Source organism: Trichosurus vulpecula, chromosome 4, assembly GCF_011100635.1.
Source record: "Trichosurus vulpecula isolate mTriVul1 chromosome 4, mTriVul1.pri, whole genome shotgun sequence".
Taxonomy (NCBI): domain Eukaryota; kingdom Metazoa; phylum Chordata; class Mammalia; order Diprotodontia; family Phalangeridae; genus Trichosurus; species Trichosurus vulpecula.
The window spans coordinates 431,528,649-431,544,083 of record NC_050576.1 but is presented as its reverse complement, the minus strand read 5'-3'; the positions used below and the strand labels follow the sequence as shown (position 1 = coordinate 431,544,083).

The 15,435-nt window shown below is 49.9% G+C and overlaps 1 protein-coding gene across 2 annotated transcripts in view; it reads left to right on the top strand.

The window, feature by feature from the left end:
* Nucleotides 1–7,562, top strand: part of THAP4 (THAP domain containing 4) — a 60,329-nt gene extending 52,767 nt beyond the window's left edge. The window contains exon 7 of one of the 2 annotated variants that reach the window (XM_036753410.1): nucleotides 7,234–7,562. In XM_036753410.1, the coding sequence (XP_036609305.1) occupies nucleotides 7,234–7,508 (275 nt within the window). In that variant the 3' untranslated portion in view covers nucleotides 7,509–7,562. The remainder of the gene's footprint in view (nucleotides 1–7,233) is intronic. The other variant, XM_036753411.1, reaches the window with a different exon arrangement.
* The last annotated feature ends 7,873 nt before the right edge of the window (nucleotides 7,563–15,435 follow it).

Genomic DNA, 15,435 nt, shown 5'->3' with positions numbered 1-15,435 from the left:
TTCTGCACTGAGCAAGTCTAGGGGAAAGTGACCATCCTGCTGTCAGTGGACAAAAGCTGTTGTCCCTGTGCTTTTGAAGTCAGATGACCCCAAGTTCTTTGCTCGTGGTTCACTGTGTTGAGCAGAGGGGGCAAGGTGGGCTTGTGGGCTCTGCCCCTGTAGTGTCTGTTCCATCCCTGTCCACGTGTCAAGAGGCAAGGAAGCTTCCTAGGAAGAGGCAGATTCCTAAGGATGGCTCTTGGTTTGTTTTCAAATAGTCAGTGTTCTAGCCCGACTCTGGAGAAGCCCGCACCTACCTCGCCTCCCCATGGCTACTTGCCATCCCCTTTGCGGAGGGGAGGCCATTTCAGACGGGCCAAGGGCTTGGAACCAACTGGATTGAATGTCTTTCACTCAGCTCCATGTGGTCAGTCAGAAGGTTGCCCTTTGTCTCCTGATTATTCCCCCTCCACCCCCACCTGTCTGTCTTTTTTGAAGCTGCCTCCTTCTTCTCTTGGGTCTCAGCCCCAGGCTACCCCGGCTCAGAGATAACCTGGAGCAGCTGTCTTTGAGACACCTTCCCTGATGTCATCCTGACCCAGGAGCCTGACTGACGTCATTAGGCTGAGGGCAGGGCAGGAACTCCCTGATTGCAATGGAGTTAACGAGTGGGAGGATATGGAATGATGAAATGCCAGACTAGGAACACAAACTTTAGAGATGGAAATCTGTTCCTTGGCTTGAGTCTCTCGGTGGTGGGTTGGCAGCCCTTTTGGAACAGACCCATCTTCAGGTAATGGAAACAAACGATGAATGTGGGTTTCCCCTAGGAGGCATGTGGCTGTTTGTATCTTCATTTAAAATCTCCATTGGAGATTTTATCCATGTGGGGAAAGGTAGGCTGGGAAATCAGTCCTGCTGGCTCATGGAACAGCTGTGCATCCCTGGGCCTCCTTAGGGCTAAATTTTATGTGGTCTGCCTGCCTCAGGGTGTCACCTCAGACTGTCATGTGTCTGCTGTGGTTTTTGTTGAGCCTTCATTCGTGTCCAACTCTTTGTGACCCCGTGGACCGTAGCACACTAATACTGTTTGTAGGGTTTTCTTGGCAAGTACACTGGAGTAGTTTGCTATTTCCTTCTCTGGTGGATTAAGGCAAACAGGTTAAGTGACTTGCCCAGGGTCACCCAGCTGGTAAGTGTCCAAGGCCAGGTTTGAACTCAGGTCTTCCTGACTCTGAGGACAGTAGGTGGCAGAGTGGATAGAGCACTGGGCTTAGAGTCAGGAAGATCTGATTTCAAATCCAGCCTCAGATAATTACTAGCTGTGTGACCTTGGCAAGTCACTTAACTGTGTCTGCCTCAGTTTCTTCATCTGTCAAATGAGCTGGAGAAGGAAATAGCAAACCACTCGAGTATCATTGCCAAGAAAACCCCAAATGGGGTCCTGAAGAGTCAGGTCTGACTGAAAAATGACCCAACAACAACGACTTCCTGATTCTAGGCCAGCACCCTACCCACTGAGCCACCCTGCTGCCCCCAATAATGTGTCATCATTACCGTCTTTATTGAAGGCTGGCAGGTAATTTGAATGGTTTGCCTCCTGGCCCCACAGATCCCTATAAACCTTGCAAATGAACCTTCCAGAAGGCTCATCTTGCTGACGTATTCATAGCCAGGGACTGGTGTATGGTCCCTCCAACTGGAGCTAGTTGAGAAACCTCTGCCCCCTCTGTCCACCTTCTTTGGTTCTAGGTGGCTGGTGTGTGTATGCTGCTGTTCCTCTTTAAAATCCCTCCAGCTTCCTCTGTAGGAAGCCTGATGGCTTAGTTACCATCACTCCTCAGGGCTCTGGGTCACGGTGCCAGGCTGTGCTGTGGCATCTCATTTGCCAGCTCGCTGAATCTCCCTAGGACTTTGAGGAGGGTTTGGGAGCAGCTGGATCCCATTAAGGAAAAAAGAAGTGACTTTTCCAAGTGCTCCCCAGTCCTGGGCATGAGCACAATCATAACTCACTTTCAGTAGCGTTTTCAGAGTGCAGTGTGTTTTCCTCACATCAACACTAGAAAGAAGGTGGTGCAGGCCCTCTTGGACAGAGAAGGAAATGGAGGTTCCAGGAGGCCGAGGGACTTATGGATGTCCCCTGGCTAGTTGATGTCTAGGGCAAGATTCCATCCAAGGCCTCCTGACATCAAGGCTTACATTCTTCCCACTGTACTAGGAGCAGTGGTGGTGCCTGTGCTAAGCCCTTACAGACATCTCATCTCAATACCATCTGTATATGAGAGCACCTGCAGCCAGTGTGTCACCATCAAGGGGTGGTGTCCACATTTCCCCAACCTGACCATCAGCTACCTCCACTGGCTTCTTCTCCCCACCCCTGTCTCAGGTCTCAGGCTCCTCTCAGACCCTGCCAGGCTGATTTCTTACATGCGAGCCGCCACCCCCCCACACACACTGCCCTTTGTCCCTTCACTCATACAGTTTTATGCAGAGCATCTGTTCAGCCTCAGATACAGTCATTAAAAAAGGACTCAGTCTCTGGCGTCCTGGAGTTTACCTGCTCCTGGGGGAGGGGAGGAAATGGAAGGTGTGTATGGATCAGTATGGGAGGGGGCTGGGAATTTATAAAGGGGAGACCCCTGGAGCAGTGAAAGGAGCAAAGAAGGTTATTTCACGGTGACTGAGATGATGGGTAAAGGAAGAAAAGGCTGAGGGCAGGTGGTGATGAGGAGCAGATGCCTGGCAAAGCCAAATTCAAGCTGCTGCTTCTGTGGCTAGCTAAGGACTCTCCCCCAGGGCTTTCTCTCTTTCTTTTCTTGATCTCAGGCATGCACAACCACACCACACTGATTTCCTAGGATTCTTCTTTGTCCAGTTGGATTATGACCCACCACCCAAGGAGTGTTCTTTGCTCCCTTCCCTTTGTGTGTCTCAGTGCATTGGAAAAAGCCCAACTTCCGTGGAAGTTTGTTAAACAGTAAAGCCTTCTCTGTATTGACTTTCTGGGCAGCCTTGAAATAAAGTCTGCTTACCACTGCTTAGCCACTTCCTCTGCTCCCAGACCACTCCCCCAAAACAAAACCCAACAACCTAGAGAAAATGGTGAAGTGTGAGGACACACACAGCCGAAAACCTTTCCCCATCAGGGCCATCTCATTTACTTTGGTAAAAGAGAATGAATTTGTCTCATTTAGGGGGAAGGCCACAAGCTGGACCACAGTAAGAACCTTTGTCCATCCTTGTCCCCTTCGCCAGGCTCCTGTCTTGATTTTCAAGCCGGCATCAGCTGACTCCTGTGGATCATGACCCCAGCTGGGTTCGCTGCCCTTTGGGGCATCCCAGGAATCACAAGTCTCAAAAGCTCTGAGTTAAATGATGGAAGGCCCCTCCCTCCAGAAGCCATTCACCAGCTCACTTCTCTAAGCAGGAGGAAATCTCTCAGGTCAACTAAGTGCCCCATTTATTCTATAGATTACTTAACTTGTTCAGCCATTGTACTCACCACAGAGGTAAGACCTGAGGGGATTCAGGGCAGTAGGCGTGCTTTAGAAACACAAAATGAATCTTCTCTGTGAAGTGATGGGAGACTGGAGTCTGCCTCAACTTGAAATTCTCCCAGATAATTCTCCTTTGGAGAGGAAGAGGAGCCTGATAGTTTTAGCCAGAAGAACGTCAAGTGAAAGTTGGATGAACTGAAAAGTCCAAGGGAGAATGAATTCCTCCTTTTGATTGGTAGGAAACGAAAAAGAAGTAAGAGGAAGACCAGAATTGTCTTCTCTGGGTCGTGATGTTGAGTCTCCAACGTGGGAAGGATCCTCCAGAGCTCTGCTGCCATGTTAGTGAACCAGTTAAGGCTCCTCCTCTCCTCATCCCCACAGTTGTGTTTGCCCTTCCCCAAAGATGGCCATCAAGACCCTTCCACTAAGCAGCCCTTCAGACCTGTCCCAACACACACCCCAGCTTTGTTGGGCTTTGCTATGTTAAACCTGAAAATTTGGTTGAAGGAAACAACAGAGCTAGGTGATAGAAAAATCCATGTTGTTTATTATTTTCCCTTAAAGCATAGCTAAGCTAGCTTACTTGTACGTACAAGGAGTCAGAGCATAGGCTCTGGCTGCCTGAACAAAGCAATGAGAAAACTTATATACGTTATTTTAGCAGACCTAGCAAGCCTGTATGACCTCATTTTTATGACCCCCATGTATGTTTAACCATGATACAAGAAGAGGATTTTCCTTAATGGAAAGAATGTTGACAAAGGTCAGTTAATATTAAGCGAGGTAGCCTCTCTTGGGTTTAGGGTCTTATCCCTTAATGGCTAACAGGTATCTGGCCTTGTTGACAGAGGTAAGGGTATTTCCTGAGCAAACTTTTAGAGAGAACAAAGAAGCCCAGGTCCTGGATCTTCATCCAGTTACTCATTAATTCGGGCTCTGGGTCTAGTTGAAATTAAAAATGATATAAAATAGTATAATATTTTCCACAGCTAGTATGGACCCTCTAAATGCTGGCAGTGAACTACATCTTGTCTTGAGAGCTTGGGGAATGACCCACAAGGGACCCTGTGGATTTGGACCCCATCACACCCCTCCCTCTAATTCCCCTGAGGTTGGACAAATGATGTCTGGAATATTAGCTCTCAACAGTGTAGAAAGGCAGCATGTGCGAGCCTCTCTTCTTCCCCTTCCTCTCCTTCCTTCCCCATTTGAACTGAGGCCCTTTGCTCTCTTGTTCAGGGGTGGGGGTCATCTCATCTCTAAGGACTGTATACTCCAGAAGGGTTTTAAATGGCCTACTGGAGAGAAATGCAGTCTAGTCAGCGCAGCTGGGGGAGCTGGGCGGTCAGGTCTGAATGTTTCCGGTGGTCCTGGGAATGGAACAAAGGCCCTTGGTTTTTCGTCTCCAGATTCTTCCCTGTTTCTCCTTTCCCCCAAGAAAAAAGTAAATGTGCAAAATCCATCCTGACTCTGTGGGATGGGATGTATAGGCATTCCTTTGATAGCAGCCTGCACTAGGGAGTGGTCTGGCCATAAACTTTGTCATCTTGCCTGGTAGTTTTAATTTTTTAAAAATTTATGTTAAGTTTTGTTTTTCTCTTGCTATGAGGGTTTGGCTCTTTTTTCTCGAGGGGATTAAATGCCTTCCACTCCTACCACTTACAAGGCATTGCCCTATGGCAGTGTGGCTGGCCGTAGGTAGGGGGGGTAGGTGGGGGCAGCACTGAGTCCCTCAGGCCTCTGATCAAAGAGGAGGTTGGGACTGGAGTGAGGGGCAAGTGAGCTCCCACCCTAGCACACCACCCCTGCCCTGTGGGTGCTGCCTGTGGTCTTCAAGGGATGTGTTCTCCTGCTGCACATGATGTGCTTTGTGGGTGCTTAAAATTTTCTTTCAAGAAAAAAATTGAGGGGGGAAAGGGGGAAGAAAGCAGAATTTGGAAAATAGCTGTCCCAGTTTAGAGGTAGAGCCATCCCACTGCCTTGGTCCCTGCCCTTCTGCTTCCTGAGAGGAGCTAGCTAGGACCTGGTCGCTGTTTTAAATAAAAATAAAGACAAAGCATAAAGCTTCCCATGGGAGGACAATTAGATCAACAAGCTCGATCAAGCAACGGATCATAGGAATTAAAGCTGGAGAGGGCTTCAGAGGCCATCTAGTCTGCCCCCCACACACATACACACACATTTTCCAGAGGAGGGAATGGAGGCCCAGAGGGTGAAGAACTGGCCACACAGCCAGTAAGGCCACCATGGGAAAGAATAGCACCAGAATTGTAGAAAAGTTTAGGTGTGGGCTGAGGACAGTTCCTTCCAAAAGCTCTGTGGTGGCACTGGCATGGGAACAGAGTCTTTCTAGAAAGATCATCCCACCTTGGGGGTATGAGTGCCTCTGAGCCAATCTTCAGCGGGCCGCATCTCGCACCGGGCCCACCTGCCAGGACTGCAGTTCTGTGGCAGGACCTTCCTAGAGCCCAGGCTCACCTCCATGCCAGGAAGAGGACTCAGTGAGACTTGAGAGTGTGTCCAACCAGCCCATTACTCTCTAATCATGTGAAAGATTGGCACTAAGAAGCCAAGCGCCTAAGGCAGCCATATAAACAGTACCACTAGGAAAGGACAAATATTTTTTCAGCTGTTTGAGTAGAAAGCCTTTGAATGTATCAAAGGAGGAAAAGAAATGTGCCACTAACACTGTCTCACTTTCTAATTTTGAGAAACCCAGATGAGGGGAATGTGCCCAAACCATGACCCAATTTGGGAAACTTTTTAAGATCCCTTTAAGTTTTCTCTATTCCATACAGCGGTCAGTGGCATTTTAAATGAGCCCCACCCCCTCTCCAAAGACTGAGATGTGGGGAGGCTTTGGGGCTCCCACATTGCTGGATGGCCTGCTCCCACTGACTCTCCCAGAGTCGGGGCAAGGGTGATTGAGTAACAAAAACCAGCTGCGCAGGGGCCGGGACAGAGGCTGCTCCGAATCAAGTTAAAAGGCCAGTGCGGAATATTTGGAGTCTGTGCCAGCTGACCTCCTGGCTCCGAGGATTAGCTGGGGGAGGTCTGCCCCCTGGGGATCTTTAGCCCCCTCCCCCTGCTGGCCCATTGGGTAGGATATAGCTGTATGGCCCCTTTTGACTTTAGAAGTTTGCATTTCCTTTCTCTTTAGAAGGTTCTCTTGTCTCTGTAGAGGGTTAAAGAAAAAATGAGACAGACTGATAGGTTTTTGGTGCTATGAGGTTGAGATTGTAAAGAGGATGTTGGTCATTTAAATTCTGGATGAAATCTTTCATAATCACAAAAACAATGTGTGAATAGTTTGGTAGAACCCGGGAAGACTCGGGGCTTCTGGAGGTGCTCAGGAGTCCTGCAAGACGGAAAGCTGGGGCAGAGGAGAGACAGAGACTGAGACTTCTTTCAACATTGGGCATGCTTCCAGACCTTCTATTAATAAATACTGATGGATTTTCCCAAGAAAAGAGAAGCTGCATTCTCTCTTCAGTGTGGCTGGGAGACTCTCAGCTCCGGATGTAGGGCTGCAGCTGGTTTGGGGTTGGAGGCCCACTGGACATCTGCTCCAGCCGGCCAGAGTGGCCGCTAGGGAGGGGATGGGGAATGAGAGGGAAAGAATCAGCCAGCTTCTGAGCCTCAGTCTTTCCGAGCACAGCTGTTGACAGAGGTGGTGAAGCACTGCCCTTCCGAAGGGTTTAAAAGTAAGGCTCGCGCTGCTTGCCCCTAAGTGACGCGGCTCTTCTTTCTCATTCAGATCATGCGAAAGTTCCGGCTGAATGCCGAGGGGAGACTGGAGCAGACGGTCTCCATGGCAACCACCACCCAGCCAATGACTCAGCATCTTCACATCACCTACAAGAAAGTGGCACCTTAAGGGGGCGGAGCAACGAGGATGAGGGAATGTGCGGCAGCTTCAGCGCTGGCGGGGCAGCTCAGGGGAGTGATGCCGGAACGCTCCGCTCCAGAAGGGGGGCGGGTCGTGAAACTGCCCCCGGGACCCCAAATGTTCCTCGGCTAGCCCCTAAATAGCAAAGAGAAACCAAATAAAACCCCTTTATTTTTATGGCTGTGGTTTTGAACATCCTCATGTGTCCTTTGTATGTTTGTGCGGGGCGGGGCGGGTGGGGGGGGACCTTTCGCATCTCTCTCATCGTTGGGCAAATTAATTTGGTGAAATCAAAATGTTGGTGAACCTAGAACAGAATCGTTAGCAATCAGGAGCAGGTCTGTCAGCTCGGGGACAGTGGGTGTGTGATAAACTTCTGTGAATTTGAGGAAAAACATGGAGGAGTCTAACATTATAATGGGAGCTTCTGCATCCTTTGTCCTGGAATCCCTGTTGCCCAGCCCAATATCCGGCTTAATAAATGCTTATTGGTTGATTAATAAGATGGATTTCTTACTTTGGCGCAGGGGAAAACAGGGCGGTGTTGAGTGGCAGTGAGTTCCAGCAGCTAGAAGCATCTGTTGGTGTGTACAGTAATATAACATTCACCCTGCTGTACTCGGACCGGGCTACCTTCTGGTGAGTCAGAGAAAGTTAGAACACAAATGTTTGCGGAGCGGCATCTGCAGCACCTTGGGGCTGTATTAGGAGGGCAGAGTTTATAATCTCAAAGAGGATCATATATATGTCTGAAAGGTTCGGAACCGCAGGATATAAGAAACTCAAAGTAGGAGGCAGAAGAATCAAAGCATATATTTAGGCTCCACAGTAACCAACCCATGAACCAGCATCCCCATTCTGATATATTGATCAAAAGCTTCCAGGCCCAATAAGTCCGCCGCACAAGAGTAACCAGGAGGCCACAGAGAAGCATGATGGTGTACAGCAAAATCATATACATGCTTCCCCTCTATGGTAAAAAGATTACCCACTGGCCTCAAGTCCTTGCTCAGCACTCCTCAATCCTCACGTAGGTCAGCTCTGCTACCGGCAGCTCCTGCTTCAGCTTCGGCTGTGGCTGTAGCTGTAGCAGCCTCTGGCTCCAACGGAAGCTGTTTTTAACCATCCGGCTTCTGCAGGGGTGTAAGGTACGCCGGGGAAAGCACAGGTTCTTTCGATCAGCTTAATCAAGGGAAGCAAGGTTAAGGGGCCGACAAGCTTACTCCAGTCCAACATACAAACAGCATTCAGTTCAGGGGAAAAAGCCAAACTAGTCAAGGGCACTTGTTGACTAAGTGCTACGGAGCCCATTTTTGTTTACCCACACAGGGGCCTGCTCCCCTCCCAGGTCTCCCAGCCGGCCTTCCTCTTCCCAGCTTCTCTTTTCGCTCTGACCTCCTCCCCCACTTTGCATTTCTTTCTATCATCAGTCAATGGACAAACAATTTAAAAAATTAATTAGTGTTCTTTGTTTTTCTATCACCGAAATTTCCCCTGTGTCCCCCCACCTCATTGAAAGCCACCCCTTATAGCAAAAGAAAAATATTTAAAAGAAGAAAGAAATTTCAGCAAAACTGGCCAGTGTTTTTTAACTGCCATTATCTGCGTGTGCCATGCCTGTGGATCCACGTTTGCCAAGGAGGGAGTAGGGGGAGGGGAGGATGTCTTCTTATAAGCTCTTCTTTGACACCAAACTTGAGCTGCACTTATTAAGCTTCTGTATATGCCAGGCATTGCCTGGAATGCTGGCTGGGTGGAAAATTGACAGGTTACTCTGAGCCTCGGATACCTTGTACACCAAGTTGTTTTGTTTTGTTTTTGTAAAGACCAAAAGAGATGTGTGTAAAGTACTTAGAGCACGGCAGAAATGCAAGTGAGTATTAGAAAGAAAATTGGAAAAGAAACAGAAATGGCCCAGTCATCCCGGCTTTTAAGGGATCACGACATCTACCACATTGTCTTTCTATTCCTTCCAATTTCTACGGGGGAAGGAGCAGAAAAGAGAAGGGCTTGGGCTTGTGAAGGTGATTTAGAGAAGGTTGGATTTGTGAAGGAGCCTAGAGATTGAGCTGGGGTTGGAGAAGTTTGGAGGAGAGAGAATCGTCTCCAGATCCAGACTCTATCTCCGTGAGAGGAAGCCGCAAGATGAGGAGCAGGATTAAAGGGTCAGGATAAGGAGACCGTCCAAGAAGAATGCAAGCAAGGCAAGGTGAGTAACAGAAGACCCACGATGTAATTTGTGAAGGCAAACTGGTGGAATAATAAAAGACTGGTATTAGAAACAAAGGAGGATAGTTTGTAGTTGTAAAGTGGTTGAAAGGAAGGGAGAGAACCCTCGAGTTAAGAGGTAAAGAAAGATCTTAGAGGGTTTAGGAGGTGGGAGGTGAGCTTTTCTATGCAGCAGCTGTGCCCTGGCCTCCCTCTCCTGGACAAGGCTGGCTCTTCTCTCCTCAGACTTTGCCTAGAGGAGTTTGGAGTAGTTTGTGGTGGTCTCTCCTCTATCCCCCTGCCAGCCACTGGTGACATTTAAACACTTACCATCCATCAGCCGAATAGCAAAGGATAATTACTTTGAAGATAGAGTAATAAAAGTGGCACCATTTTGTCCTAATGCCTTCTCTTTCCCACCTCAGTCTCTGGGGAGAGAAGTCTAGAACTTTGCCCTGGTCCCACTCAGTTCAATTCCAGAATTGCCTCTATTCATTGTCTCAGTCACCCAAAGGTCACTCCTTACTCCTCAGGACGTTAATGTTTTGGCTGCAAGACCCATCGTAGACTCAGAGTCTTGGAATCCCAGACATTGGGAGGCTCTTGGGCTCCCTACCAGAGGCCCTTTGAAAGGTCAGGTCAGAGCCTCCAGATTAATTTCCTCCTAAAACAAAAGAACAAATGAGGAGACAGAGTAGGTCTGAGGCCCTTCCATGGGGCCAAATGTGGGCCTTAGAGGGGAGAAGTGTCAAGGCTTCTCCAATGGCACCATTGTCTCTCACCAGACCTGTCAGGGAGAGTCAAGAGCAGAGATTCCCCAAGACAGCAGTTGAAGAGAGATAGGGAATGGCTTCACCACGAAGGCCTTTGGAGGGTGTCCCCAGTTCTAGGACTGCTGAAGCAAACCCTCTCTGACCTGCACCACCCCGCCCCCGCCGTGGAACAAACAGCATCAGGGGCTCTCTGGGCGAGGGCCAGTCCCCATTCTATGATCCCCATGTTTGGGAAAACAGGATTGCCATTCTCGGCCAATTGTCACGGTGTTTTCAACGCATCGGCGTAAAGTGATATTCTTCAGAGGATTTGGAGCTCAGAGTCACACCGGTGGGGATGGGGAAGATAAGCAAAGGCAGATCTTTCGAGCTTAAAACCCTTGAACAGTTAAAGCCTTCCCCCCCCCCCACCACACTTAGGAGTGGACCCCATGAATGTGGGATGGCTGGGTCTCCTGGAGTATGAGGGCATTAGCTAGAGCTAATGGGATGCAGAGGGGCTGTTCTTGGGGCCTTGGATTTCCCCTGAGGAACAGAGGTAGGAAGTGGGGGAGATGATGCGGACTGGGAGGGAGCAGAAAGAAAGGCCTCTACTGTTCTCTTTCAGAATGCAGACTTTTTCTCTTTTATTTTGCTTTTATTGTTCGATGAAATCAGAAACCTCAAATGAGAGCTGGACCTTTTATAAAATCCTGCTGTGGAGGCTCCCTCTCGATCAATGGGAAGGTGAGTGTGCCCAGAGATGAGCTTCCATGAAGGAACAAAGCTCTTAGTCTGGGCTCCTCCCTGTCAGGATTGATCCACAACTTGGGAGTTGTGTTGGGAGCAGTATGGTTGCTCCCTGGTTTGCATTTCACCATGTTTCTGAGAATGAAGTCTCTGGCATTGACATCAGACATTCCACTTGGAAGAAGTAGCCGTCCTAATCTGTGGCAGATAGGCACTTCTTCATAAACAGTAGGAACTTTGCGGAAACAGCCTTAAGTCTGGCGCTGGAGAGCAGGCTTCCCTGGGACTGCTGCTGCTTGCTAAATTCTCATTAAGTTACCATCTATCAAACCAGAAAAATTCCCTCCTGTTTTTCACATGGAATAACCAGGCCTGGACAGTGTTCAGATTCTGTGTGGGGCTTATGGCAGCCTTTCTGATTCAGTGCTGACAACAGGCTAGTCTTTGGCTCATCACTCAAGGCTAGGGCATGGATGACCATGCAGGGCCACAAGACTACTGGAACAGCCATGGAGACTTGCAAAGCCTGTGCTTGAGCGGAAGCAGGGGCCACCTCCAAAATGGGGCAAGAAAAGGATGTACTTGGAAATGTCACCAGCCCTTGCAGGAGACCAGCTTGAGGCTGGTCATGCCCCCACCCCTGCCCCCAATCATAGCAGCCCTTAAGGGGCCCAGAGTCAGTCCTACATCTACACCTGGAAGGTTCGTCCCAATTTTTCTTTCTGCCTCAGTATTCCTGGGCCTCCAGAGCTCTTAAGGATGGACTGTCACAGAGATTTATGAACTCCCCAAAGCAGCCTTTGGCTGATAGACTGGAAAATGCTAGGCTCGGAAGGACGATCACTCACCCTCTACTCTCTTATTTAAACAGGACACAGAGCCTAATTAATGCTTCACTACTGGAATCTAATAGAGTGAAAAGAGAAAGGCCTTAATACGGAGAAAGCAAAGGAAGCTTGAGGAAGGTGCCTGGCATACCTGGAGGCCATTTTCGAAGTTCGGAAGAAACTTTCCTAGGAGCAGGAAAGGACCCCAGAGGCCCTTAGTCCAATCCCCTCATTTTACAGAACAGGGTATTGAGGCCAGGGAGGATAAATGACTTGGTTAAGGTCATGCAGGAAGTAACCATCACTGGGGGGATTTCCAGCCCCCAGAGCCGGCTGCCTCCCTATTCCAAGTTAGTGGAAGGTGTAGTCCTCAGGAAGAGGAGAGGGGTGGTCTCACCTTCCCCAACTACCCCCTTTTCCACATGAGCCATTCTTGACTGGGAATAAACAAAGCCATGGTCTACAGAATCAGGCAAGGCTTTGACCTTCCTCAAAGTGCTGTGGCCTCCCCCCCTTTGGATGGCTCCGAGATGATTCCAGGGCCGATGACGAAGGCTTTGGAGGAGCCAGGCCCGGACTTTCCTTCTTCCTCCCTGCAGGCCCTTCCTCTGCTCAGCAGCAACTCCCTCAGAGGCGTCAGGACAAGTCGAGGCAAAGCCAAAGACTCGGTGTTAGCAAGGTGGCCAGGCTGGTTAGCATTTAATTGTGCTCTGGCTCCAGGTCTGGTTGTTTGTGGGCCTTAGGTCATCCCTGGCCTTGCCAGGAGGCCCTCCTGCACACCTGGCACAGGTTGGGGCCTGCACTCGCTGGCCAGGCCAGGGGTGCCCAGCCACAGGCTGGGGCAGGGGTGCCTATTCTCACCCGTGGACTCTGCTTCAGGGCTTTTTAAAGAGTGTGATTTAAAACAAAGAAGCAGACATACATGTACATGTGCACACACATACTTTGTTTTTAGGATTAAAAGGCTTCACTTGACTCCCCTCCACCATTCCATACTCCAGCTAAATGGCTGTTTCTTGTACACAAATTCTATTTCCCAGCTGTGTGACTTTGCATAGGAACTGCCTTTTGCCTTTTATTATATTGCAATCTCTTGATGCAGTGCCTGGCACAAAGGAGATGCTTTATAAAATGCTTGTTGACTGACTGACAGCTTCGTCCCCATCTTCACTAGGCTCAGCTTCCTGGGGGGAACCTTCCTTTAGCCGCCTCGATTCTTGTTTTCTGCGTACTTAAGTGTGCCTGTTGTCCTTCCCAGCAGATTGTGAGCTTCTAGAGGCCTAGGCTTTTTAAATTGGGGGTCTGCGTCCCCAAGGCCCAGCACAGGCCTTCTGGGGGCCACGCCCATGCCCACGCCCAGTTCATACCACATCTCCCACGTAAAATGTCGTGGGGGTCTTGAAGGGTGGGAGTCTGTTTCATTTTCCTTTCTGCCCCCATCAACTTGTACCGTGCTTGTGCCCCAGGAGGGGCTTAATCAATGCCTGAGAATTGCCCATTGTCCTTGTCTCTACCACTCGAGGTCAGGCACCCTTCCCTTGGGCCCTGGAATGTTGGCAATGCCCTCCTCCAGTCTGTCCACACACACTCTCACCCCTGCCAAGTGGACATTCCTAACGCCAGCCCTGGCCACGTCACCCTGAGACTCCAAGCTCCTGTCACTTTCCTCCTGCCTCTCAGGCAGAATCACAGAAACCCCTCCGAGAGACTTCCCTGCTTTTTGGGTCCCTCATCTCTCTTCCATGCCCCGAACAAGTGGACCTCCTGCCTCCCTCAGGTTCTCAGGAGGCTTCTCTTCCTTCCTGCCACACCTCCTGCAGACGCTTCCAGTTATTTCTGTTTTCTTCCTTTGGAAATTACATTTCCTTTGTATCAATTTCTCAGTGACTTACCTGCTTGTGTACCTGTGTATGTTAGCTTCTCTGCAGTGGGGACCATGGAGTTTCTGTCTCTGTTTCCCAGAACCTCGCATAGCGCCTGGCGCCCACTGAACTCCCAGCCTTGGGAGTTCTCTAAAATTTGGGGAGGATTAAGAGCACGAATCAGCTTTTGTTGCTGGCGTGGCAGAGCTTGTCTGTAATCCCTGATACCAGGGGAGGACTAGTAAGAACGGCTGATATAAAACATCCCCTAATTAGTCTGTGATACATTCTCCCACCAATACTTAGAGTCTGGGGGACAGTGAGAGGGCACTTGGGGAAGAGATATGACACAGTTGTCCTTTTCTCCCCTCCTTCCTGGGATGCCATGTCCTTCCCCTGAGGCCCAGCACAGCTTTTCTGCCGGACTCCTCATAGACCTATGGCAGGGCCTTTCTTCAGCTTTTCTAGTTCGTCCTTAGCTCCCGATGACAGAAACCCTCTCGGGCTACTGCTCTGTTCTGGGATGTGAGTGAGAGTTTCCAACTCCTCTGACCCTCTGAGGTTCACAAAGTCCTCCTCTGGTAAAGGAGAGATGACCAGGACTGAGGCCTTGGCTCATCCCCTCCCCCAAGTTCTCCCCCTCAGCTTGGCCAGAACGCTGCCATCACTAAGCCCACAAGTTTCCAAAATGCCTGAGTATGAGCTAGGTCACTGGTTCTGTGCAAAACCCCCCGGATGAGACCAAGCTCCCTCCGGTCCCACCTAGTCAAGACCGTTTTGGTTGTTTCGATGGAAATGTCACACTGTGTTCGCGCCCAGTTCAAAGCTCCGGTTTGACTGAGATATGTTCTCACCTAATCCAGGCGTCTGGGTATAAAATCTTGTTATTTCAATTGGCGGGGGGAATGATTTATTGATTCACCCCCACCCTAATGCAGGAAATAGTCAACCACATTCACATACCAGTTTGCTTAGCCATCCCTCAATGGATTGGCAGATTTCATTTTCAGTTCTTTGCTACCACACGCTCGCTCGCGCGCGCGCGCACACACACGCACACACACACGCACACACACACACACGCACACACACACACACACGCACACACACACACACACACACACACACACACACACACACACGCGCGCGCGCGCGCGCGCGCGCGCGCGCGCACACACATCCTTAGGTTAGGAAACCTTTTTCGACATAGCAAGGCCAGGGGTGGGGGATGAGGGGGGAGAAACTCCTTATTAGAACGCTTCCCAGTCCAAGAAATTGAACGGGCCAACTCCCCACCCCCACACCGAATGTCTGGCGAGCCACCACTTTCTTCCACAATCATCGACCTTCCTCCCTCCTTCCTGGTCCGAGGCTTGCCTAGAGTTCCCATTTCAAAGCCTGCTTCCAAAGACTCCGGAAGCCCCCCTGGCCCATGAGACCTCTTCCCTCCTCCTAAATTCACTGGGGAAGAGCAAGCATTTTTTAGCTGGGGATTTTCAGAAGAGGGTGAGTCATGTGTGCCTCTGGCAGACTGAAGTCATGAGCATCTTGGAGGCTGGCTGAAGCTGTCCAGGGCAGACGCCCCCGCCCCATATCAAGGCCCAAGAGCAACTCATGGGGCAATAATTGGGGGTGAGGGAAGGAAGGGGTTGACATCTCTTTGGATTCATT